Source organism: Acanthopagrus latus, chromosome 8, assembly GCF_904848185.1.
Source record: "Acanthopagrus latus isolate v.2019 chromosome 8, fAcaLat1.1, whole genome shotgun sequence".
Classification (NCBI taxonomy): Eukaryota; Metazoa; Chordata; class Actinopteri; order Spariformes; family Sparidae; genus Acanthopagrus; species Acanthopagrus latus.
This window is the reverse complement of record NC_051046.1, coordinates 22,137,331-22,163,309: the sequence shown is the minus strand read 5'-3', so window position 1 is coordinate 22,163,309 and position 25,979 is coordinate 22,137,331. Positions and strand designations below refer to the sequence as shown.

General features: G+C 43.7%; 3 protein-coding genes across 10 annotated transcripts in view; 2 read left to right on the top strand and 1 right to left on the bottom strand.

Annotated features, from left to right (window-relative positions):
- fgd4a (FYVE, RhoGEF and PH domain containing 4a) overlaps positions 1 to 25,979 on the bottom strand; it is an 84,425-nt gene that overhangs the window by 28,284 nt on the left and 30,162 nt on the right. The window lies entirely within an intron of this gene.
- Positions 12,968 to 25,683, top strand: LOC119024913. 8 transcript variants are annotated; one of them, XR_005076639.1, is made up of 16 exons: positions 12,968 to 13,234; positions 13,377 to 13,475; positions 13,613 to 13,676; positions 13,858 to 13,953; positions 14,044 to 14,316; positions 14,716 to 14,809; positions 14,929 to 14,996; positions 15,124 to 15,513; positions 15,636 to 15,764; positions 15,856 to 15,933; positions 16,054 to 16,176; positions 16,277 to 16,337; positions 16,435 to 16,518; positions 16,734 to 16,814; positions 25,361 to 25,442; positions 25,529 to 25,669. XR_005076639.1 is itself a non-coding variant. In XM_037108135.1 (16 exons), the coding sequence occupies exons 3-15, from the start codon at positions 13,659 to 13,661 to the stop codon at positions 16,778 to 16,780; spliced, it is 1,494 nt and encodes a 497-aa protein (XP_036964030.1). In that variant the 5' UTR covers positions 12,968 to 13,234; positions 13,377 to 13,475; positions 13,613 to 13,658; the 3' UTR covers positions 16,781 to 16,814; positions 17,208 to 17,342. The 8 variants fall into 8 exon arrangements, 2 of the variants coding, with proteins under 2 accessions (XP_036964030.1, XP_036964029.1); XR_005076635.1 differs by having other exon boundaries at positions 16,274 to 16,337; XR_005076634.1 differs by having other exon boundaries at positions 16,274 to 16,354.
- LOC119024912 lies at positions 18,098 to 20,766 on the top strand. The gene is made up of 2 exons (XM_037108133.1): positions 18,098 to 18,586; positions 18,695 to 20,766. The coding sequence occupies exons 1-2, from the start codon at positions 18,297 to 18,299 to the stop codon at positions 20,244 to 20,246; spliced, it is 1,842 nt and encodes a 613-aa protein (XP_036964028.1). The 5' UTR covers positions 18,098 to 18,296; the 3' UTR covers positions 20,247 to 20,766.

Sequence of the window (25,979 nt, the reverse complement as noted above, 5' to 3'; positions counted from 1 at the left end):
CGCAAGCAGATCGATCTAATCATCAACATGGGCATCATATAGGTTTCAGTTCTCAGACACACGAACACCATACTGCCACTTTAAATACTCAACTGAACACCAAATGTGTAGTCATCCTCAGCCCCAATAAAATGCATTAACTGCCACTGTTGGAGTAACATTCGCTAAAAAACACAGTGCCCAGCTGTTTCAATAAATTATTTAGCATAGAAAAACAGTCAACCCATTAATCTGTTACACGTGTTGAAATATTGACGTCATCGGTAAGAACGAGTGCACAACACTTCAAAGTAAGGTCAATTGATTGTTGGTGTTGTTCTTTTTGTCCTTCATTCTATTAAAAAAATAAAAATAAGATTAACTATAGGCAAAACTCAAAACATTAAAGTACAATTCATCCAAATATAAAGAGGTTTAGCATTGAATCCCCTTTGAAAAATCTGCCAAGAAAACTGGTTGTACTTGAAGTTTGTAGTTATTTCAGACTTCTGTTTCCTAAACCGGAAGAACATCAATGAAAGAAATACGAAAGTACACCATGTGCAGACAACAGTTACATACACACATGGTAATTCAACATGTCACAGGGGCTGAAATACAAAACATGGTAGTTAGTGGGCTGTGCTCGCCAGCCCACTATGGACACCTCTATAGCTCTGCTATAGGGTGTCCATAGTGGGCTGTGCAAAGCACAGCCCACTATTACTATTGCTCGCGCCTCTTCTTAATATTTTTCATCCTCCCGCTCGTTTTTGGCACTTAACTTGTCTCGCACCGTTTGTCGCACACAAACAATAAATATATCAAAACGTGCGTCTCGATCTGACTCGGTATGCTATCATTCAGATTTTTGAAATACGAATTTTTCGCGTCGTAAGACGCGAAAAACTGCGAAAAATTTCCCATAAGGAATGAATGGGACGAGGTCAAAAATGTCGCAAATTTGCAACGTTTTTCAAACATCTCTTGCTCGGGCATACATTCGCCTAGAAACACCATTCTAACTTTAAAATGTAGGCACAGGTGTTGTCTATTTAAGTTGTATTTGAACTTTTTTCCTACGATGTATAGTTTTTGAACTCTGACCCTTTAACGATGATGAGTGATTTGGGGAAAATTCAGGGTTTTCAATGAGTGTGTATGGCGGAATGTTCGCGCAGCAGAGTGCAGTAGACCAACTGACAGAGTGAGAGAGACTCAAAAAAAACCTCAGAAATTTTCTCTTTCCGTGACGATCCCGGCCACAAATTACGCTCAAAAACAGTGATATTTTCCAGAGTTGTAGCCACACTTGTCTTCTCTCTCACAATGTGTCCGCTTTTTCGGTCGGATTTACGGTTTTTGAATTATCTGCCTCTGACCGACCAGAGTAGCACTCACTGGCTCCATTCACTCCAATGTTAATCGGGAAGAAGATTTTCAAAACTGCTCCCTTTTTCCAACTCGCTCGCGTTTCCACATTTCTGACACAAGGACCACGAAACTTGGTGAGCGTCTTCTTTAAGGCCATTCTGGCTTGATCGTGAAAATTTTTTCCCTCTATCATGTATGGTTTTGAATATATAGCTCCAGTTTGACGTCCTGCATGTGAGGCTGAAAGTGCTTAGAAATCAGCTGTCCCCAGTCCATTAGCGGGGGGGAGGGGGGAGGGGCGGGTCAGCACGATCACCGTGGCAACCGAGATCAGCTGGGCAAGCACAGTCTGTCTGTCTGTCTCTCTCTCTATCTGTCTGTCTCTATCTGTCTGTCTCTCTCTCTATCTGTCTGTCTCTATCTGTCTGTCTCTCTCTCTCTCTATCTGTCTCTGCCTGTCTGTATCTGTCTGCCTCTCTCTCTCTATCTGACTGTCTGTCTCTCTCTATCTCTCTCTATCTGTCTGTCTCTATCTGTCTGTCTCTCTCTCTCTATCTTTCTGTCTCTCTCTCTCTCTATCTGTCTGTCTCTGTCTCTGTCTCTCCCTGTCTCTCTATCTCTGTCTTTCTCTCTCTCTCTCTCTCTCTCTCTCTGTCTGTCTGCCTCTGTCTCTCTATCTGTCTCTCTCTCTCTCTCTCTCTGTCTGTCCTTCTCTCTCTCTGTCTCTCTCTCTCTATCTTTCTATCTCTCTCTCTCTATCTGTCTCTCTCTCTCTCTATCTTTCTATCTGTCTCTCTCTATCTGTCTATCGGTCTGTCTGCCTCTCTCTATCTCTCTCTCTCTCTATCTGTCTGTTTCTCTCTGTCTGTCTGTCTGTCTCTGTCTGTCTGTCTCTCTCTCTATCTATCTGTCTCTCTCTCTCTATCTGTCTATCTATACATATATCTCTCTCTATCTTTCTGTCTCTCTCTCTCTCTGTCTGTCTGCCTCTCTCTCTCTATCTGTCTGTCATTCTGTCTGTCTGTCTGTCTCTCTCTCTCTATCTGTCTGTCTGTCTGTCTCTCCCTCTATCTCTCTGTTTATTTTACAATCCACTGTAGATTGAGAACCAATTTTTCTTTCGCTAACTCATCCCACACCGTTGAGCGCACACAGACAAACAATACATCAAAATGTGCGGTTCGATCTGACTCGTTATGCTATCATTCAGGCTTCAGAATATCAATTTTTCGCGTCGTAAGACGCGAAAAACTGCCAAACATTTCCCATAAGGAATGAATGGGACGAGGTAAAAAAAGTGGCAGATCTTCAACATTTTTCAAACACCACCTCCTCTGGCATATGTTGACCTAAACAAACCATTCAAACTGTAAAATGTAGATAAGACTCAAATTATCAACGTGATGTCATACTTTTGCCTAAGCTTTCGTAGTTTTTTTGACCCGGGGCAAAGCGCACAGCCCACTCTCGCGATTCCCCGGCGGGGAATTGTCTAGTTAGTGGGCTGTGCTCGCCAGCCCACTATGGACACCTCTATAGCTCTGCTATAGGGTGTCCATAGTGGGCTGTGCGGAGCACAGCCCACTATTACTATTGCTCGCGCCTCTTCTTAATTAGTGGGCTGTGCTCGCCAGCCCACTATGGACACCTCTATAGCTCTGCTATAGGGTGTCCATAGTGGGCTGTGCGGAGCACAGCCCACTATTACTATTGCTCGCGCCTCTTCTTAATAATAATAATAATTAGTGGGCTGTGCTCGCCAGCCCACTATGGACACCTCTATAGCTCTGCTATAGGGTGTCCATAGTGGGCTGTGCGAAGCACAGCCCACTATTATTATTGCTCGCGCCTCTTCTTATTATTATTTTTCATCCTCCCGTGATTTTTTGGCAGTTAACTTGTCTCGCACCGTTTGTCGCACCCAAACAAAAAATATATCAAAACGTGCGTCTCGATCTGACTCGGTATGCTATCATTCAGATTTTTGAAATTCGAAAACTGCGAAAAATTTCCCATAAGGAATGAATGGGACGAGGTCAAAAATGTCGCAAATCTGCAACGTTTTTCAAACATCTCCTGCTCTGGCATACGTTCGCCTAGAAACACCATTCCAACTTTAAAACGTAGGCACAGGTCTCGTCTATTTAAGTTGTATTTGAACTTTTTTCCTACGATGTATAGTTTTTGAACTCTGACCCTTTAACGACGATGAGTGATTTCGGGAAAATTCAGGGTTTTCAATGAGTGTGTATGGCGGAATGTTCGCGCAGCAGAGTGCAGGAGACCAACTGACAGAGTGAGAGAGACTCAAAAAAAACCTCAGAAATTTTCTCTTTCCGTGACGATCCCGGCCACAAATTATGCTCAAAAACAGTGATATTTTCCAGAGTTTTAGCCACACTTGTCTTCTCTCTCACAATGTGTCCGCTTTTTCGGTCGGATTTACGGTTTTTGAATTCCCTGCCTCTGACCGACCAGAGTAGCTCTCACTTCCTCCATTCACTCCAATGTTAATCGCGAAGAGGATTTTCGAAACTGCACCCTTTTTCAACTCGCTCGTGTTACCACATTTCGGACACGAGGACCACGAAACTTGGTGAGCGTGTTCTTTAAGGCATTTCTGGCTTGATCGTGAAAAAATTTTGGTGCTATCATGTACGGTTTTGAAAATATAGCACCAGTTTGACGTCCTGCATGTGAGGCTGAAAGGGCTGAGAAAACAGCTGTCCCCAGTCCGTTAGCGGGATGGGGGGGGGGTCAGCACGATCACCGTGGCAACCGAGATCAGCTGGGCAAGCACAGACAGTCTGTCTGTCTCTCTCTCTCTATCTGTCTGTCTGTCTCTCTCTATCTGTCTGTCTCTCTCTCTCTCTATCTGTCTCTCTCTATCTGTCTGTCTCTCTCTCTCTCTATCTGTCTGTCTATGCATATATCTCTCTTTATCTGTCTGTCTCTATCTGTCTCTCTCTATCTGTCTGTCTCTCTCTCTCTCTATCTGTCTCTCTCTATCTGTCTGTCTCTCTCTCTCTCTATCTGTCTGTCTATGCATATATCTCTCTTTATCTGTCTGTCTCTATCTGTCTGTCTCTCTGTCTCTCTATCTGACTGTCTGTCTCTCTCTATCTGTCTCTCTCTATCTGTCTGTCTCTGTCTCTCTCTATCTGTCTGTCTCTCTCTCTCTCTATCTTTCTGTCTCTCTCTCTCTCTATCTGTCTGTCTCTGTCTCTCCCTGTCTCTCTATCTCTCTGTCTTTCTCTCTCTGTCTCTCCCTGTCTCTCTATCTCCCTGTCTTTCTCTCTCTCTCTGTCTGTCTGCCTCTGTCTCTCTATCTATCTGTCTCTCTCTCTCTCTCTCTCTCTCTCTCTCTGTCTGTCCTTCTCTCTCTCTGTCTCTCTCTCTCTATCTTTCTATCTCTCTCTCTCTATCTGTCTGTCTATACATATATCTCTATCTGTCTGTCTGTCTCTCTCTCTATCTGTCTCTCTCTCTCTCTCTATCTTTCTATCTGTCTCTCTCTATCTGTCTATCTCTCTCTCTCTCTCTCTCTATATCGGTCTGTTTCTCTCTCTCTGTCTGTCTGTCTCTGTCTGTCTGTCTCTCTCTCTCTCTCTATCTATCTGTCTCTCTCTCTCTATCTGTCTGTCTATACATATCTCTCTCTCTCTCTCTCTCTATCTGTCTGTCTGTCTCTGTCTCTCTCTCTCTCTCTCTATCTGTCTATCTGTCTGTCTGCCTCTCTCTCTCTCTCTCTCTCTCTCTCTGGCATACATTGACCTAGGAACACCATTCGAACTTTAAAATGTAGATACAAGTCCAAATTATCAACGTGGAATTCAACTTTTGCTCTAGCTTTCATAGTTTCTTCGTCACGGGGCAAAGCGCACAGCCCACTCTCGCGATTCCCCGGCGGGGAATTGTCTAGTGTTTATTTTGCAATCCACTTTACAATGACAGCTCTTTTTTCAGTCACTAACTCGTCCCACACCGTTGAGCGCACACAAACAAACAATATGTCAAAACGTGCGGTTCGATCTGACTCGGTATGCTATCATTCAGTTTTTAAGAATATCAATTTTTCGCGACGTAAAACGCGAAAAACTGCCAAACATTTCCCATAAGGAATGAATGGGACGTTGTAAAAATGTCGCAAATCTGCAACGTTTTTCAAACATCTCCTGCTCTGGCATACATTCACCTAGAAACACCATTCAAACTTTAAAATGTCGGCACAAATCCTGTTTATTAGAGGTGTCTTCAACTTTTTTCTTACACTGTGTAGTTTTTGAATGCTGGCCCTTGCAAGATGGTAAGGGAAATTTTCTCTTTAGATGATGCTCCCAGCCACAAATTTCACTCAAAAACAGTGACATTTTCCAGAGTTGTTGCCACACTTGTCTTCTTTCTCCCAATGTGTCTATTTTCTCGGTGGGATTCACGGTTTTTGAATTATCTGCCCCTAACCAACAAGAGTAGCTCTCAACTGTCCCATTAACTCCATTGTAAATCAGGAAGAGGATTTGCAAAACTGCACCCTTCTCTAACTCGCTCCTATTGCCACATTTCTCAAAGTGGGACCACAAAACTTGGTGACTGTGTTATTTAAGGCCATTCCCGCTTGATGGTGGAGAAATTTTGCTGATACCATGTTTGCTTTTTCGTCATGGGGCAAAGCGCACAGCCCACTCTCGCGATTCCCCGGCGGGGAATTGTCTAGTTAGTGGGCTGTGCTCGCCAGCCCACTATGGACACCTCTATAGCTCTGCTATAGGGTGTCCATAGTGGGCTGTGCGAAGCACAGCCCACTATTACTATTGCTCGCGCCTCTTCTTAATAATAATATTTTTCATCCTCCCGCTCGTTTTTGGCACTTAACTAGTCCCGCACCGTTTGTCGCACCCACACAAAAATATACCAAAACGTGCGTCTCGATCTGACTCGGTATGCTATCATTCAGATTTTTGAAATACGAATTTTTCGCGTCGTAAGACGCGAAAAACTGCGAAAAATTTCCCATAAGGAATGAATGGGACGAGGTCAAAAATGTCGCAATTTTGCAACGTTTTTCAAGCATCTCCTGCTCGGGCATACATTCGCCTAGAAACACCATTCCAACTTTAAACCGTAGGCACAGGTCTCGTCTATTTAAGTTGTATTTGAACTTTTTTCCTACGATGTATAGTTTTTGAACTCTGACCCTTTAACGATGTTGAGTGATTTGGGGAAAATTCAGGGTTTTCAATGAGTGTGTATGGCGGAATGTTCGCGCAGCAGAGTGCAGGAGACCAACTGACAGAGTGAGAGAGACTCAAAAAAAACCTCAGAAATTTTCTCTTTCCGTGACGATCCCGGCCACAAATTACGCTCAAAAACAGTGATATTTTCCAGAGTTGTAGCCACACTTGTCTTCTCTCTCACAATGTGTCCGCTTTTTCGGTCGGATTCACGGTTTTTGAATCATCTGCCTCTGACCGACCAGAGGAGCTCTCACTGGCTCCATTTACTCCCATGTTAATCGGGAAGAGGATTTTCGAAACTGCACCCTTTTTCAACTCGCTGGCATTTCCACATTTCTGACACCAGGACCATGAAACTTGGTGAGCGTGCTCTTTAAGGCATTTCTGGCTTGACCGTGAAAAAATTTTGCTGCTATCATGTATGGTTTTGAATATATAGCACCAGTTTGACGTCCTGCATGTGAGGCTGAAAGGGCTGAGAAACAGCAGTCCCAGTCCGTTACCGGGGAGCAGGGGGGGGGTCGGCAACGATCACCGTGGCAACCGAGATCAGCTGGGCCAGCACAGACAGTCTGTCTGTCTCTCTCTCTCTATCTCTCTCTATCTTTCTCTGTCTTTGTCTCTCTCTCTCTCTCTCTCTATCTGTCTGTCTGTCTGTCTCTCTCTCTTTCTCTCTCTATCTTTCTCTGTCTCTGTCTTTGTCTCTCTCTCTCTCTCTCTCTCTCTCTGTCTGTCTGTCTGTCTCTGTCTATCTGTCTGTCTCTCTCTGCCTGTCTTTCTCTCTCTCTCTCTATCTGTCTATCTCTCTCTCTCTCTACCTGTCTGTCTCTCTCTCTCTCTCTCTACCTGTCTCTCTCTCTCTACCTGTCTGTCTCTCTCTCTCTCTCTACCTGTCTCTCTCTCTCTCTCTCTACCTGTCTCTCTCTCTCTCTCTCTCTCTACCTGTCTATCTCTCTCTCTCTCTCTCTCTCTACCTGCCTATCTCTCTCTCTCTATCTGTCTGTCCATACATATATCTCTCTCTATCTGTCTGTCTCTCTCTCTCTCTCATAGTCTGTCAGTCTCTATCTGTCTCTCTCTCTCTCTGTCTCTCTGTCTGTCTGTCTCTGTCTTTCTCTCTCTCTCTATCTGTCTTTCTCCTTCTCTGTCTTTGTCTCTCTCTCTCTCTCTCTCTCTGTCTGTCTGTCTCTGTCTATCTGTCTGTCTCTCTCTCTCTCTCCTTATTTGTCTGTCTCTCTCTCTCTCTCTCTCTCTCTACCTGTTTTGCCTTAGCTTTCATAGTTTTTTCGACCCGGGGCAAAGCGCACAGCCCACTCTCGCGAGTCCCCGGCGGGGAATTGTCTAGTTAGTGGGCTGTGCTCGCCAGCCCACTATGGACACCTCTATAGCTCTGCTATAGGGTGTCCATAGTGGGCTGTGCGAAGCACAGCCCACTATTATTATTGCTCGCGCCTCTTATTATTATTATTATTTTTCATCCTCCCGTGATTTTTTGGCAGTTAACTTGTCTCGCACCGTTTGTCGCACCCAAACAATAAATATATCAAAACGTGCGTCTCGATCTGACTCGGTATGCTATCATTCAGATTTTTAAAATTTTGATTTTTCGCGTCGTAAGACGCGAAAAACTGCGAAAAATTTCCCATAAGGAATGAATGGGATGGGGTGAAAAACATCGCAAATCTGCAACGTTTTTCAAACATCTCCTGCTCTGGCATACGTTGACCTAGAAACACCATTCCAGCTTTAAAACGTAGGCACAAGTCTCGACTATTTAAGTTGTATTTAAACTTTTTTTCTACGATGTATAGTTTTTGAACTCTGACCCCTTAACGATGATGAGTGATTTGGGAAAAATTCAGGGTTTTCAATGAGTGTGTATGGCGGAATGTTCGCGCAGCAGAGTGCAGGAGACCAACTGACAGAGTGAGAGAGCCTCAAAAAAACACTCAGAAATTTTCTCTTTCCATGACGACCCCGGCCACAAATTATGCTCAAAAACAGTGATATTTTCCAGAGTTGTAGCCACACTTGTCTTCTCTCTCACAATGTGTCTGCTTTTTCGGTGGGATTTACGGTTTTTGAATTATCTGCCTCTGACCGACCAGAGTAGCTCTCACTTCCTCCATTCACTCCAATGTTAATCGCGAAGAGGATTTTCGAAACTGCACCCTTTTCTAACTCGCTCCTGTCAACACATCTCTGACACGAGGACCACGAAACTTGATGAATGAGTTCCTAAAGGCATTTCTGGCTTGATCGTGAAAAATTTTTGTTGCTATCATGTATGGTTTTGAAGATATAGCACCAGTTTGACATTCTGCATGTGAGGCTGAAAGGGCTCAGAAAACAGCTGCCACAGGCCGTTACCAGGGGTGGTCGGCAACGATCACCGTGGCAACCGAGATCAGCTGGGCCAGCACAGACAGTCTGTCTCTCTCTCTCTCTCTCTCTCTCTCTCTCTCTCTCTCTCTCTCTCTCTCTGTCTGTCTGTCCTTCTCAGTCTGTCTGTCTGTCTCTCTATCTGTCTCTCTATCTGTCTGTCTCTATCTGTCTGTCTGTCTCTCTCTCTCTCTCTATCTGTCTCTCTCTCTGTCTCTATCTGTCTGTCTCTCTCTCTCTCTCTCTCTGTTTGTCTCTCTCTCTCTGTCTGTCTCTCTCTGTCTCTCTATCTGTCTGTCTCTATCTGTCTGTCTCTCTCTCTCTGTCACTCTGACTGTCTGTCTCTGTCTTTCTCTCTCTCTCTATCTGTCTGTCTTTCTCGGTCTATCTGTCTGTCTCTTTCTCTATCTCTGTGTTTATTTTCCAACCCACTGTACATTGAGGGCCCTTTTTTCTGTCACTAACTCTTCCCACACCGCTGACTGCATACAAACAAACAATAGATCACAACGTGCAGGTCGATCTGACTTGGTATGCTATCATGTAGTTTTTCAGAATGTCAATTTTTTCGCGTCGCTTGATCGTGAAAACATTTTGGTGCTATCATGTATGGTTTTGAAGATATAGCACCAGTTTGACGTTCTGCATGTGAGGCTGAAAGTGCTGAGAAATCAGCTGTCCCCAGTCCGTTGGCGGGGGGGGGGGGTCAGCACGATCACCGTGGCAACCGAGATCAGCTGGGCAAGCACAGTCTGTCTGTCTGTCTCTCTCTATCTGCCTGTGCACACAAACAAACAATAGATGACAACGTGCAGCTCGATCTGACTCGGTATGCTATCATTCAGTTTTTCAGAATGTCAACTTTTTCGCGTCGTAAGACGCGAAAAACTGCGAAAAATTTCCCATAAGGAATGAATGGGACGGGGTTAAAAAAGTCGCAAATCTTCAACATTTTTCAAACATCTCTTGCTCTGGCATACGATGACCTAGACACACCATTCGAACTATAAAATGTAGATAAAACTCCAAATGATCAACATGATGTCATACTTTTGCCTTAGCTTTCGTAGTTTTTTCGTCACGGGGCAAAGCGCACAGCCCGCTCTCGCGATTCCCCGGCTGGGAATTGTCTAGTGTTTATTTTACAATCCACTGTACAGTGAGAGCCATTTTTTCTGTCGCTAACTTGTCCCACACCGTTGAGTGCACACAAACAATACATCACAACGTGCAGCTCGATCTGACTCGGTATGCTATCATTCAGTCTTTCAGAATATAAATTTTTCGCGTCGTACGACGCGAAAAACTACCAACCATTTCCCATAAGGAATGAATATACACACACACACACAAATTGACACAAACACACACACACTGTATATTTCCCAACATTTAAACCACATTTAATGATTAATTTTTCATTCATTTAACGTGCGGCTCGACTGGACTCGGTATGCAATTATGCAACTCTGTAGAACATCAATTTTTCGCGACGTCAGTATAGGCCCACAAGGAATGAATGGGACGAGGAAATGGGACCCTTCTAAAGCAAAGCAATAGGGGCCTATAGAGGGCTGTGCGGAGCACAGCACCACTAATAAGAAGAAAGAGTGACAGATTAAGTAATGAGTCAGTTTAATACACACACACACACACACACACACACACACACACACACACACACAGACAGACAGACAGACAGACAGACAGACAGACACACACACACACACACACACACACAAACACCGACACACACACGCATGCACACAAACACACATACACAGTATATATCCCAACATTTAAACTATATTTAACGATTATCTTGTCACTCATTCAAGCCTTCATCATCCATCAGCTGAAAAAAAACTGGAATGCTGTCTTAAATTTGTGTTGAAAAGCACTTTTAAGGTATTAATATTATCAATAATTCAACATCAGTCAATTAATATCATTATTAATTAAGTGTTCTAATTAACATTGATGCTTTGTTACTGTATTATATTCTAATACATTCATAAGAATATATATAAATAATAGATGCAGCAAAGTATGGTCGTCCGGAGTCTGTATCAAGTGCACAGATTATCAGCCATCTCATTGGACAAATCACCTCGGATACAGATGACAGACAACAAAGGAGAACTCTGATTGGACAGTTGTGTGTGCATTATTTTTGGCCTTGATATAAAACCACTGATCCGGCTCTGCTCGATACCCTTTGACCTCATCGTAGGTAAGTACCTGTTATGTCTGATATTAGCATATTGAAATCGTTAATAAAAATGAATTTTGTTGAAGCTAGACATTACTATCTCTCTCATGATCACGATAACTCATGATTTCGGGAAAAAAATGAATGTAATTGTTAATGATCGGTCTGTTTCAGCAATATTAATCCGGAGGTACTTGGCTCAAAGTCACCGCTGTTGGCTTCGAGCGCGGCCTAATGTTTCATATACCGGAGCCGAGTAGCGCCGTTAGCTCGTCCTAATATTGTTGTATTGAAACAGACTGACGGAGCTCCGTTAGTGGAGTGTCAAGTGCACAGATGGCTAACGTTAGCTGTTAGCTCCGCTACCCGGAGCCCAGTAGCTCCAGGCCAACAGCGGAGTGTCAAGTGCACAGATAGCTAACAGCTAACGGACCTCCATTAGCTGTTAGCTCCGCTACCCGGAGCCCCGTAGCTCCAGGCCAACAGCGGTTAGCAAAGCTATAGGGGTCCATAAGTTTATGATATGTCTGTCTCGGTAACAGTAACGGCGCTCCGTCAGTCTGTTTCAATACAACAATATTAAGACGAGTTAATGGCGCTCCTCGGCTCTGGTATGTAAAACATTAGGCCGCGATCTAAGCCAACAGCGGTGACTTTGCTTTGTCTATAAAGAAACATTAACCGGAGCGAAAAGCTAACTGTGCTAACATCCGTACACCTTTAACAAAAGTGAGGTAATTGAATCTAAACATTACTATCTCGTTATTTTGGGAAGATTCATTGTTTATGGTCGATGTGTTTCTACATAAGATCGATCTGTTTATATATATATATAAGATCACTGAGCTAAAAGGTTAGGCCGCGCCAGATGCTAACTGCGCGAACCTTGTCTTCGTTCTCTCGCAGCGCGAAGGATAGCCATTAGCTAGATGCTAACTGCGCGAACCTTCGCCTTTTGTTCTCTCACGGCGCGAACGGTAGCCATTTTTCTCTCCGGGTGCGAACTGTACTGTCATGTCTAGATCCTTAACACGGGTCAGATTTGTAGTTGGAGATATTACACTCATTATTTTGGGATTTTTTTGTTTTTGTTTTTTCTGCTTTCATACAAGAATATTCACACAAGCTAAGAGCTCTATTTCATATCTAATTGTGTAGATTGTGACTAGTATTTAATACTCCTTCTGTCTACTGAAAAACACATTTCTCCTGTTTGTGATAAGATGTGATTAAATGCCTTTCTATGTAGTTAGATAAATATCATACTTTAGATGTACCATACACTTTTACAATCTACCTTGATTAAATAGAAAAGGAAGCATTTTCATACATGACTATTTTTGCTTTTGGTAATAAATGTGCATTCAGATGTTGATAAAATCCTGTACATTTGATGAAGTTATTGTTATCTTGTGTGTTTACATTTATCATGTCATAGTAATTCTTTGTTCTTAGGAATAAATGATTTGATACTGTGTACTATAAAATTGACATAGTATTTTAATTATCATTTATAGTAATTATAAATTATAATAGAATTATTTAAAAAAAATACTGTGCCCAAAAACACAAATTATGACAAGTACAGATGTTTAACTTGTGTCTGTTATGATATTAACTTGTTGCTAACACTGACTCGTAACATTTGAGTGACATTTATCTTTTTATTGCCTATTGTCTTTGATAAGATTAAAGGGTTCTTGCACTGAGAGTGACCGCTGACAGCTGAGAGTGACCATCATCCTTCATCCATTGCCCTCATCCTTCACAGAGCAGTATCACCACATCACCTACACACACAATCACCACATCTTCATCTTTTTTTCAAATTTCATTCTATATATAAGATTATATTAGTTTGTCTTAGATTAGTTTAGTTTACATTAGGTGGTTTAGGTTTAGGTCAGTTTGACAAGTATTTCTCTTGTTGTTTCTTTTGTCTTGAACTTCTGTCAGCAGGATGCCAAGGAAGTCGAGGCGGTCTGTGGTGTTGAAGCAGCGCTGGAGGAAGCTCAACCTGGAAGAGCTGAGGTCTTCCCCCACCCCCCCGGAGGTACTTACACAGTAGATAAGCCTCTGTGTTGCAGTGACAACTGTCTGCATGAAAATGGCTAGAAATGTTACATCTATTGCTTTCTCCTTGACTGCTGAGTTCTGAATGTCTGCCATGTCTTTTGATGTTTATGTTTCTTCAGACGGTGTCCCCCCCGGCTGGAGAGGAGCCTTCCAGAGGGTCAAGGACCAAGAGGACCAGGGAGACCCACCCCCCCTGCTCCCGAGCTCCAGTCGGCAACGTATGTTCCTACCTCACACACACACACAATGAGACACGTTTTATTATATTTTGTTTTAACTTGTATGTCTTTATCTTATGCTTGTTGTTATGATTATCGTTATTTTTTTTTTTTCTTTGTCTTTAATCTGTCATCAGGCAGTTGGATCTTCACCCCCAGCCAAGCCTTTCTGGAGCCCGGAGGATGTGCAAGTTCGTGCACGTAAGTATCTACTTGTTTTATCCCTAAATGATCAATAAATTAATTCATCATCAATATTGAACTTTTTAAACAGGTTTTCCTGTACTTTTTTTACTGGTATAAACAAGTGATTGTTGATATTTCCTAGTAGCCTTTCCTTCGTCAGTTTAACCTTTTATCTGTTTTGTACTTTACCAAACAGGCCGTGGTACCGGTTACCGCCATCGGTGAAGACGTGGCCAACTTCGAAGCTCACTGGACGGAGTTGGTCATCCCACCGGAGTCTCCCGGCAAGCAGGTGCTATTATTGTCCAGTTATGAAGGAAGTAATTGATCTTGAGAGGGATTAATGATTTTCATGCTAATGAAATTTTCTTTTTTGTTGCAGTTTGTTCTGATTGTCGGGGACTCCCATCTCCGGGCCATCGTGGACCGGTTCGCCAAGATGCCAGAAGGAAAGTTTTCTTTTGGTATCATGTCGACCCCTGGGGCCCATGCTGCTCAGCTGCGCACTGAGGTCCTACATGCTAAGGTTCCTCAAGACCCTGATGCTGTTTGTGTTCTTGCTCCTAGCAACAACCTGACCGCGAGCAGGACCGTCGACGAGGCAGCCGTCGACTACGCACGATTCCTCACCGCTGTGAGGAGCCGCTGGTCGAAGGTAGGCTTTTATTTCATGTCTTGCTTGTCCTGTATTCTTAGTAGTTAAACAACACTAGTAGTACATTGACTACTTTTAATAAGATTAATTGTATGAGCTTTCAAAAATGTGTACTAAATATGGTGTGTGTGTGATTTTGAATGAAACTGTCAGTTGGTGTTTTCTAAAATTTTGACTACGCCCGATTCCTCACTGCTGTGAGGAGCCGCTGGCTGGAGGTAAGCATTTATTTCATGTCTCGCTTGTCCTGTATTCTTAGTAGTTAAACAACACTAGTAGTACATTGACTACTTTAATAAGATTAATTGTATGAGCTTTCAAAAATGTGTACTAAATATGGTGTGTGTGATTTTGAATGAAACTGTCAGTTGGTGTTTTCTAAAATTTTGTTTCCTACAGGTCTTTGTGGTGGACTTCCCTCCCCGCCTGAACGAGGATGAGGAGCACCAGAGGGCCCTTCGCCATGCGTACCATCGCGTGACAGCTCGTATGGGTAGGTAACAAAAAATATCTTGTCAATTAAAACAAGTAAAAGAAATGTGCTTAAAAATGTCTGTGATGAACTTATTCATACATGTGTGAATATTGTAATGACTTTTTTTATGTTTTTAGGTTTGAGGTACTTCTCTGCGGAGGAGTACTTCCCCCGTACGCGCTTGGATCTGTGGAGCAGAGACGGCGTAAGTAGAGTATCTGTGTGATAGGAAATTTGCTATAATTTCTTGTGTGTCGATATGAAACAGTCGACATGAGCTACCTTTTGAAGTTAAACTGTCTGTAAATGGATTTGTATTGTCATGTCTGCAGGTTCACCTGAGCGACCGTGAGGGGATGGGGATCCTCACCCAGCTGCTGTGGGCCTCCACCGAGCAGTTCCTCGAGACACCACCACCACCTCCCCCGGTGTCTCCTACTCCTTCACAGCCGCTTAGGAAGGTTTCTCCTAAGCTGGTTGTGAAGGGAGAGGTACGTGCTCCTCTGTCTCCTGACCCCTTCCAGTGGAAGGTCGTTGGTCAGAGCTGCAAGGTTAGTAGGGTTTTTCTTTTTTATTTATTATATTATGTGTCTTTACATGTGTTTGTGTACATTTTGGTTCACGGGTTCACAGTCATAACTAAAAAGCACCTATTTAATCAAATATGTGATGTGCTTTCCCAGCCGCAGGTTCCTGGTCCGGCCAGCGTGGCTCAGCAGCAGGTGAGTTATTTTCCTTTTTTTTTTTTTTTTTTCTTTTTTTTTTTTAACTGGTTAGTATTTAAACTTTGTGTATTTGACCCAACAAATATTCATTTATCTTTGTGGTGTTTTGTCTTCCACAGGAGAAGGAGTCCTTCCTTCCACTGAACCCACGATGGTTCAGTAGCACGACCCTTTGTGCTATGGAGGAAGTGTCTCCTTCTCAGCTGTCTGACGTGGTGGACGTCCCATCTCCTCCAGCGCGCAAGAAGGTAAATTGTGAGACATCGCTTCTCAGCTGTATTATAAAGTTTCTCCTTGTTCCCTACAGTTACTGGTTCTATGTTTTATTTGACGGTGCAGGTGGCCTCCCCAGTGGCAGCCAGGCGTCATAGGACCACGGAGAGACGCCCCCCCCGCCACCAGTCTCCTGTGAACAATGTATGTTACACAACTGACGCACATAGTCAGTGTTTACAGTTGAAACGGTGTCTTCATGGAGACATAACTACATTGTCCACTCTGTCTGAATTTAACATATTTGTTCTCATCTGTCAACAGCAGGTTGGATCCCCTCCAGCCAGGCTGTCACGGAGACTGGAGGACGACGGCCCCTCCAGCCCGGTTCCTCGGTCCAGGACCACGAATGGAACACCCCCCCGCACCCATACTTCAGTGACCAACGTATGTTACTCTTTGACACAAGACACAATCTCACTCAGAATACAGAGTGTGTTCACTGAGACGCGTGAAGTTTAACATATTTGTTCTCATGTGTCAGCAGCTGGTTGGATCCCCTCCAGTCAGGTTGTCCTGTGGTTTGGGTGATCCGGCGACCCCCTGCTGTTCACCGGTTGCAAAGGTAAAGATTATTTCTATTGAATAAAGTTCATAATGTCATCAAAGTCTTCATTTTACTGAATTGTTGATATTTGTTTTCAGATGGCCAGGCTGAAGACCCCTTCACCGGCTGGACTGTCCCAGACCATTAAAGCTGCAGCCTATCACTCTCCTCGCCCAGCTAAGGTATTACCTCCACAACTGACACACACAGAATGCTTATTGTAAAATCAGCTGTAACTACATTAAACTGGTTCATTTAACATCTCTGATACCCATATCTTTCTCTGCAGTTCACAAATGTCAGTGAGTAATTTAAATACATTTGGAAAACTTGTATCAACTTGCTGCATTGTGTTGCCTCATGTCCAAATATTAACTGGTGTTATGACTTATCACAGACGACCTGGACACCTTCATCGACCTGCTGGCCCTGGATCATCGATGATGGACTCTCCACCTCTCATTCCCCTTCCAAAGAGGTAAAGACATTTACATTCAGGTTTATTGTGGGCGTGAACAAGTGTTTGTTGAAGGGAAAGTGTGGTGATGTAAGTGATGAAAGTGTAAGTGATATGTTTTAATACACTGCCATTGTAATATAAATTTAAATATTAATGTTTTCATGTGTAAAAGGTGTGACACAAGTACTGGGGATGTGTGAGATTTAAAGGTCCTTTAAAGCCTCCTTCAGACTTTGGTCAAGATGACAAAGGTTGATGATGGTCTCAAAACATTTAAATTTGAAAAATGGAATAATCTGTGTTAATGTGTTCAAGTCAAGTAATGTGTAAGATTGTCAGCCTTACTATGCTTACGGTTATGCTAATAAGTAGTCCTTTATGATAATGATTATAATTTATCTTATATTTCAGGTGCCAGTTAGTGCTAGTATTAGGGCTAGTCATAGTCAGAGTGACATGAGGTACAGGAAGTTCTCCAGGAACCACCAGTGTACCTGCATGTCCCTGACTTTTTTGGCTTATCAGAACGAGGGCTGTCGGTTCAACACTGCTGCCCTCGATAGAGTGCTGGCAAAGGGAGATTCACTTTATGTAGGTGTAAAACAACAGCTTATCCGGGAAAAAAGATTCCGCAGTGACCATCTCGCTGTGGAAGAACTGCCCAAACAAGTCCTGACTGACACAGATGTGTGCAACGTCCACATGCCTGAAATCAGGTGTGGACTTATGAAAGCCAGTGGAAGCCAGGCTTGGTATCTGCCCCTTGCCACACAGTTAGAGTGTCTGTCAGGTGAAGTTAATCTGGCTTTAATCATAGTAAGTCCAGAGTGTATTGCAGTTTTCCGTGACCAATCAGGCAGGTATGGTGTGTTTGATTCACACTCACGAAATGTGATGGGCTTACCTCACCCCCATGGAACTGCAATTATGAAGACCTTCTCGGAAATCAGTGACTTGGCTGACCACCTGCACAAACTCTTTGCAAATCGTGGACCTTCTGCCAGTTATGAGTTTGTTCCGGTGTCATTTGAAGCCATTGGTTCTAGAGAATGCCCTCAGGCATCTCTGGCACACAGTGTATCCAGAACAGCTCTCCCACCAGCAGCAGAGCGTGTCCGTAAGACGGCTCCCGCACCACCAGCAGCAGAGCGTGTCCGTAAGACGGCTCCCGCACCACCAGCAGCAGAGCGTGTCCGTAAGACGGCTCCCGCACCACCAGCAGCAGAGCGTGTCCGTAAGACGGCTCCCGCACCACCAGCAGCAGAGCGTGTCCGTAAGACGGCTCCCGCACCACCAGCAGCAGAGCGTGTCCGTAAGACGGCTCCCGCACCACCAGCAGCAGAGCGTGTCCGTAAGACGGCTCCCGCACCACCAGCAGCAGAGCGTGTCCATAAGACGGCTCCCGCACCACCAGCAGCAGAGCGTGTCCATAAGACGGCTCCCGCACCACCAGCAAAAGAACATTTCACAAAATTGCCAAAGCAACAGCGACGAAGAGCGATGCGGAAAGCCAGCAAAAACCAAAGCGCATTACTCTCTGGTGAAGAAGAAAAAAGGAAAAACACCCAATATGAAAGGAAAAAATACAGCAGCTGTCCAGAATTTCGGAGAAAAAAGCTCCAAGCACAAAGGAGAAGATATGCCCAAGACAATCTCCATCAGAAACAGCGATTACTGTCCTTCAAACGTTACTATGACAATGTTCAAGATAAGAAGAAAGAAGAAGTCATCCGAAGATACAGGGAAGATGCTACTTTCAGGCAACAACGGAAGACTTACATTACAAAGAGATACAAGGAAGATGCCACGTTCCGCACCAGACAAAAGAAACACATTACAGATAGATACAAGGAAGATGCCACGTTCCGCACCAGACAAAAGAAACACATTACAGATAGATACAAGGAAGATGCCACGTTCCGCACCAGACAAAAGAAACACATTACAGATAGATACCAGTCAGATGCAGCGTTTCGGAGCAGACAAAAATTTGGCATGTCTCAGAGGTATAACACGGATCAAAGCTATAGCCAAAAGAAAAAGCAAGATTTCAATCTTAGATATCACAGTGATCCAGAATTTAGACGTCGTTTTAATCAACGTTGTAACCAGCAGAGAGGAACCAAATTGGCCACAAATGCTGCCTTTAGCATATTTTACAAGATGCAGAGAGCTCTTCGAATCAGGAGAAAATACAGACAAATTGTGCCCCACCGCCCCCAGCCCCTTATTGATCCGGTGATGGAAGCAGCCATAGCTGCCTTTCGTGAGTCCATTAGACATGGACCCACATACATTTGTACTGTTTGTAACAGAACCATGTTTCCTAATCAGGTCAAAGAATGCAAAAGACAAAAATATTGTAAACACGCAAAAGTCGCAGCAGCATGCTTGACAGGAAACTATGTTCACTTTTGTGACAGTGACTGCTCTACCCCTTGCTCTGTGCCACAAGAAAGACTGCATGAGTGGATATGCTACACCTGCGACAGCCACCTTAGCAGAGGATGCATACCACCCATGGCAGTCGTAAACAATTTGGAGTTGGCGCCCATCCCCCCAGAATTGGCTGCATTTAATGTGCTTGAAAGGCAGCTGATTGCAAAAATCTTGCCATTTGCAAAAATTGTTGCTCTGCCAAAAGGCCAACAGAGAGCAGTCCACGGAGCTGTTGTGTGCGTTCCATCAGAGGTGGAAGCGACCGTCAACAGTCTCCCAAGGCCCAGAGCAGAAGTGCAGCTGCTTCAAGTGAAATTGAAAAGGCACATCAAATACAAAGGTTACCAGCACTTTTACAACGTTAATATGAAGAATGTGCTAGCTGGCCTTGCGAAATTAAAAGAGACACATTCAGAATATAAAGATGTGTTTATCAATGAGACTGCAACTTTTGACTGTCTGCTCGAAGAAGAGGAGCCCATCGAAGAAGAGGAACCCAGACAGAAAGAGGAGCCCAGACATGAAGAGGAGCCCAGCATCCCAGAAGAAGATCGGGATGTCGATTTAGAGGAAATTTTTAAAAGCCAAAACGAGCCGGGACAGTTAGAGGCAGATGAGGAAGAACAGGAGGAGCTTAGACCAGGCCTCTCCCTGGACACTTGCATGCAGCCCCCCGACATTGCACAGGAAATCCTTTCATATGGCGATGGAGTATTTAGTGTTGCACCCGCACAAGGCAACAAACCGGTTGGTTTTTTCACCATACCAAAGTTAGAGGCCATGGCTTTTCCTGTACAATTTCCGACAGGAGAGAACACATTAGATGAAGCTAGAACCGTCTCCCTGTCCCCGAGCCTCTACTTTAATTCTAGGCTCTTTGCTGCAGATACGCGTTTTGCAAGTGACCAGAGTTATCTTTTCTTTGCTCAGTTTGTTACAGAGACTCACCTCGTGACAAATAGTATGTCTATACAAATGCGCAAAGGAAAGTCAAAAACCAAAGACGGCTGAAGGATTAATAATGTCATGCTCCAGGACAAGGATGAGGTAGAACGGCTCATTATGAGCCAAGATGCAACCAGGTTCATGCAGCCTCTTAGAGGCACTCCAGCCTATTGAAATAAAACTCTTAAAGATGTGCACGCCATGGTTCGTCAAATTGGAAAACCAACATTTTTTGCCACATTTTCCGCTGCTGAGATGAGATGGCCTGAGTTCATAGAGGCCATCAAAGCTCAGCAAGGTGAACAGGGGCTGTTTTCAGATTTGGATTGGAAATCAAAATGTGACATTCTGAGAAGTAACCCCATCACAGTAATGCGCATGTTTGAAAAGAGAGTAGAGGCTCTCATGACGAATCTCATCCTCTCCCCTTCACAGCCGATTGGTGAAGTGGAAGATTATTTTTATCGCGTTGAGTTCCAAGCCAGGGGAAGCCCGCACATCCACATGCTCATTTGGATAAAAGATTCACCTAAATTTGAAGAGGACCCCGATAGTCACGTCATGGAATTTATAGATAGGTACATTAGTTGCAAAATGCCCGACCCTGACACAGATCCGGAACTCCACAAAATAGTGTCAGAGGTTCAGGTGCACAGCAGGAAACATTCAAAGTCCTGTAAGAAGGGAAATGTAGCCTGCAGGTTCGGCTTTCCAAAACTACCGATGGATAAAACATTCATCACCAGGCCCCCCACTATTAATTGCTACCAAAAAGAGGATCAAGATGATGCAGACTTTGAAGCGCAAATAGAGGAGCAGAAAAGGACCCTCGCAGAAATGCAAAAATTGGCTAAACAAACGCTCCAACCAGTTAGAGATCTGCTTATGGATCCAGGCGCTTCGTTCAGCAGTTTGACAGACTTGCTTTGCCAGTGCAGCTTAACTTACGAGCAATACTTTGCCGCCGCGCAGCGCCTGGCAAACACCCATGTTGTGATGCTGAGGCGCCATCCAAATGATTGTTGGGTTAATGCCTACAATCCTGATTTGCTTAGAGCGTGGAACGCAAACATGGACATCCAGTACATCATAGACGATTACAGCTGCATCATGTACATGATGTCATATGTAGCGAAACCGGAGCACGAGATGACGGAATTCCTTAAGAACGTCATCAAGGATGTAAAGACATCTGATGTTAACAAGCGCGACGAAATGAAACAAATTATGCAGGCCTACTCTAAACACAGAGAGGTCAGCGCTCAAGAGGCTGTAGCCCGTACCTGCAGCTTACGCCTCAAGAAGTGCTCCCGATCCGTGGTGTTTATTCAGACTGACGAGGAAGGTCTGAAAATGAGTCACCCTATGAGTAGACTGGAAAGAATGGAACCCGGATCAGTGGATGTATGGATGTCGGGGTTGCCTGAAAAATACGTCAACAGACCTCTCACTCGAGAGTTTGAACGTATGTGCCTGGCCGAGTTCGCGTCAGACTACAGGGTAGTCTACGGCCGGCAAACGGAAAGCCCGAATGCCCTTCCATTGTTGAACGATGAAGGATTTATTCTAAAGAGAACCGTAGGAAAACCAGCAATCATTAGATTTACTCGCTTCTCTGAGGAAAAAACTCCAGAGAAGTTTTATAGAAGATTGCTGAAACTTTATCTCCCACATCGATCCGACGCCGATCTGAGAGATGAAGCGTACCCCACTTATGAAGAGTTTTATAAGTGTAGCGACAAGTGGGGTATGAGAGTAGAGGAAATAGTGAGGCACAACAAAAAACGTTATGAGGGCCAAGGAAAAAACATGGAAGCTGCGTTTCAACAGCTTCAGGTGTGCGGTCCTCTCGTGAATGCTTGGAACTCTTTCGCGCCCGAAGTTGAAGTTGACCGGCTGGAGTGCCTGGCTGAATGTGAACCTCGCGATCAGGAGCAAAACGGTGAAGATGTCCCAGAATTCGGCACTAAGAAGGATAAGGGGAGCTCTATGCCTAGAATAGATGCTCCAGAGTTGAGTCCAGACTTTGTTAGGAAAATGTACCAAAGTCTGAACGAAACTCAGGCTTCCGTTTTCTACACTGTTCGACAGTGGTGCTTTGAACTAGTCTGGGGCCACAATCCAGAACCATTTTATTACTTCCTGTCGGGAGGGGCTGGATGTGGCAAATCGCATGTGATTAAGTGCATTCACCACGAGGCAACGAGAATTCTGCGCGAGCTCCCGAGATTTCGGGACCACGCAGACATGTCCCAACCCGCAGTGCTGCTGACCGCGTTCACAGGTACAGCAGCATTTAACATATCAGGCAACACGTTGCACTCCATTCTCAAATTACCAAGGTCCTTGAAGCCACCTTATCAAGGTCTTGGGAATGCACTCGACGAAGTCAGAGCAACACTGGCGAACGCTGAGATTCTCATCATCGATGAGGTATCCATGGTCTCTAAAGAGCTATTTGCCTACGTGCATTGGCGATTTCAGCAGATCAGGGGTAATCGGAAGCCATTTGGAGGCATGTCTGTCCTTGCTGTAGGTGACTTTTATCAGCTGCCGCCCCTTGGTAAAGCCAAGCCACTGTGTGTGTACGAGGAGACTGAGTTTGATCTCTGGAAGGATAACTTCAAAATGGTCACCCTGACAGAGATCATGCGACAGAAAGAAGATCGAGCTTTTGCTGAACTCTTGAACCGTCTCAGGGTGAAGCAAAAGGAAGATTCTTTGTTAGATGAAGACAGGCTCTTGCTTACACAGGCAGTGGCTGATAATCAGCATTGCCCAGCGCTGAGTCTACACATCTACGCCACAAACAAAGAAGTAGACCGTCACAACGCCGACATCGTAACTGCTTCATACAAGGATGCGATTGCCGTTGCAGCTCGTGATTTTCGTAAAGACCCCAGAACTGGCTGCATGACGTTTGTGTCTGGGGAAATTAAAGGACACAAGCGAGATTTGCCCGACAACATAATGGCTGCTCAAGGAGTACGCGTTATGTTGATCCGAAATTTAGATGTGGAAGACGGCCTTGTTAACGGTACATTTGGAACCATTTCTAACATTGTAATTAGAGAACCGGAAGGCGTGAAGATGATTGGACTCCTGCTGGACAATCCTACAGCAGGACAGAGATACCGCAAAAAAATCTTGGGTCCCTCAGATGACTCCGTGTACATCGAAAGATCTGAGGAGAACCTAAGTAACAAGAAAGGGGTTGTTCGCCGGCAGTTCCCCATGAAATTAGCTTTTGCTTGCACGGCCCACAAAGTTCAAGGAATGACCATGCCGTCGGCGGTTGTGTGTCTGAAGCGTGTTTTTGAACCTGGTATGGCGTACGTTGCGCTCAGCCGCACAACCTCGCTTCAAGGTCTCACCATCCTTGACTTTGATGAGAAAAAAATTTATGCTGACCCCAAGATCAAGACAGCCCTGGAAAGTATGCCTCATGCATCTTTCCAGAGCTGTAGACCATTGTTAACGTTTTTGAAATCTATACAACAAATGCCAAAGGTTTTGACAATTGTCCACCACAACACGCAGGGTCTGCCATGTCACATGGTGGACCTGAAAGCACATCACGAGCTCCAACAAGCAGATGTGCTTTGCCTTACAGAGACACATTTGTCAGGGTCCTCTGTAGCTGAAATTTTTCAATTGGAGGGGTACACCATGTTCACACGTAGCAGACAGCTGTCTTACAACAGCTGTGTGAACATGGCCAAAAAAGAGGGAGGTGGAGTTGCGATGTACTGTAGAGACACTGTGCAAGCAGAGCCTCGCAGGTACATGCAACAGGTCACTGATTTGGAGTTTGTTGTCCTTAAAATTGAGGCTCCAGTCAAAGTGCTAATAGCGACTGTGTACAAACCGCCAAGTTTTCAACTGGGAATCTTTCTCCAAAACTTGAAAAACCTCTTGGACTCATTGGACATGTTAAATCACCAGCCCATCATTGTTTGTGGCGATTTTAATGAGGACCACCTTTCCAAGGGAAAAAAAAGTATCAAAGATTTGTTTCAGTCCAGAGGTTACACTCAATTAGTAGCAAATTCGACAACCGAAAAGAACACACTGATTGATCACATTTACATTTCACATCCTGATAAATGTCTTCAATCAGGTGTTCTCCAAACATATTACAGTTACCACAGTCCAGTTTATTGTATTTTGACTGAGTAATGACTTATCTCCAGCTGTTATGTCCAAGACCTGTTGTGCCACGTTTTTACAGTGTACCAGGAGCTGTGGTCCTCTCCAGGTGAGTATAGCAGCCGAGTGTTTCTGATTTCAGTTTGTGGTTGATCTCCCTGGTTAGTTAGGGAGTGTGCCAGCTGGGCAGAGCAATCTGTCCTTCCATCGGTGTACTATTTGTTATTTTGCCTTTTTTATTTTCGAGGCAATCCTGGGTGGAGACATGTTTCTCTGGTGGGGGCGAGCATTTCAGGGCCTTGGTCATTTGGCTGAGGTTTACTGAAGTTTTGCTTTAAAGAAGCCTCGAGCCCAGCACGTCTCAGAAGATAGTTAGGTTTAGTTTGGAGTTAGGCAGGTACCAGGGGGCTTGCTTCATTTGCACTCGGAGATTTGCTCACTAGTGATTGATGTCATTTATTTCACTATTTGGTCTTGTTTAGTCTTTTAGTGTGTTTTAGTCTTATGTAATTGTTTTTCATATGTATGTGGTTGCAGTGGCATGTCTTGGCTGGAAATAGTTTAATTGTATAATGTAAATGTGTATGTATGTATTTGTTTATTTTAGATGGGGTCAGCAACTTTTTTCATGTTCTTATTATCTCTTGAGATGATGAGAGCGACCGGGCCAGTGTGTTAAATGTTTTGTAGTTAATAATTTTGTAAATGCCTTTAAACATTTTTTTAATATATTTATCATGTATTTATTGACATTGTAAAATCTTAACTCATGATGTTCTCATCTATTTAGATGAGAATGGCATGTGTAAGATATGATGTAAGCTGCAATGTAATAGCTAAGCTCATGTAAGAATTACATTGGCTAAGCTAAGCTTACATAATTGATCATGTAATTATGTAATTTAAGGATGTATGTTTAATGAATCGTGTTTTTTTTTTTTTATTATTCATGTAATGTAATTGTTTTTTTTTTATTGTGTTTTTTTTTTGTTTTTTTGTTTTTTTCTGCTGGGTTGTTGTCATCACATTAGCTACGCTAATCTTAGCTAATGTAGTGTAGGAGTGTCAGAGAGATGCAGACCAAGCTGCATGTCAAACCAGGTGCATAACAAAGTAAGTATGTCTCTTTTTGTTTTTTGTTTTTTAAGTGATTGACTTGCATTGAGTGATTTAACTCGATGATGTCATTGTCTTTCTAGGATGATCCAGTGAGAAGGACCCTCTCTCCAGCAAAGACAACAACCCAGAAGAAAATAAGGGAAGTAATATTTCATTAAATTCTCAGCTTTCACTTAAAATGTTTACATCAGTCTTTTGAACCTGTAACTAATTTATGTCTTTTAAATCTGGCAAAATTTATAGACTACAAGAAGAAGACCTCCAGAGGACTGCAGCAACAATAAGGGAAGTAATGTTTCCTTTAATTCTCAACTTTCACTTCAAATGTTTCCATCAGTCTTTTGAACCTGTAACTAATTTATGCCTTTTAAATCTGGTAAAATTTATACAGACTACAAGAAGAAGACCTCCAGAGGACTGCAGCAACAATAAGGGAAGTAATGTTTCCTTTAATTCTCAACTTTCACTTCAAATGTTTCCATCAGTCTTCTGAACCTGTAACTAATGTATGCCTTTTAAATCTGGCTAAAT

Bases quoted from the DNA above. Each gene is read 5' to 3' on its own strand.
- LOC119024913 (XM_037108134.1), top strand. The intron at 14,997-15,123 runs GTAAGTAGAGTA...TCATGTCTGCAG, and splicing joins ATCTGTGGAGCAGAGACGGC to GTTCACCTGAGCGACCGTGA. The intron at 15,934-16,053 runs GTATGTTACACA...ATCTGTCAACAG, and splicing joins ACCAGTCTCCTGTGAACAAT to CAGGTTGGATCCCCTCCAGC.
- LOC119024912 (XM_037108133.1), top strand. From the start codon at position 18,297: ATGCGGAAAGCCAGCAAAAACCAAAGCGCATTACTCTCTGGTGAAGAA. The intron at 18,587-18,694 runs ATACAAGGAAGA...CATTACAGATAG, and splicing joins AAGACTTACATTACAAAGAG to ATACAAGGAAGATGCCACGT.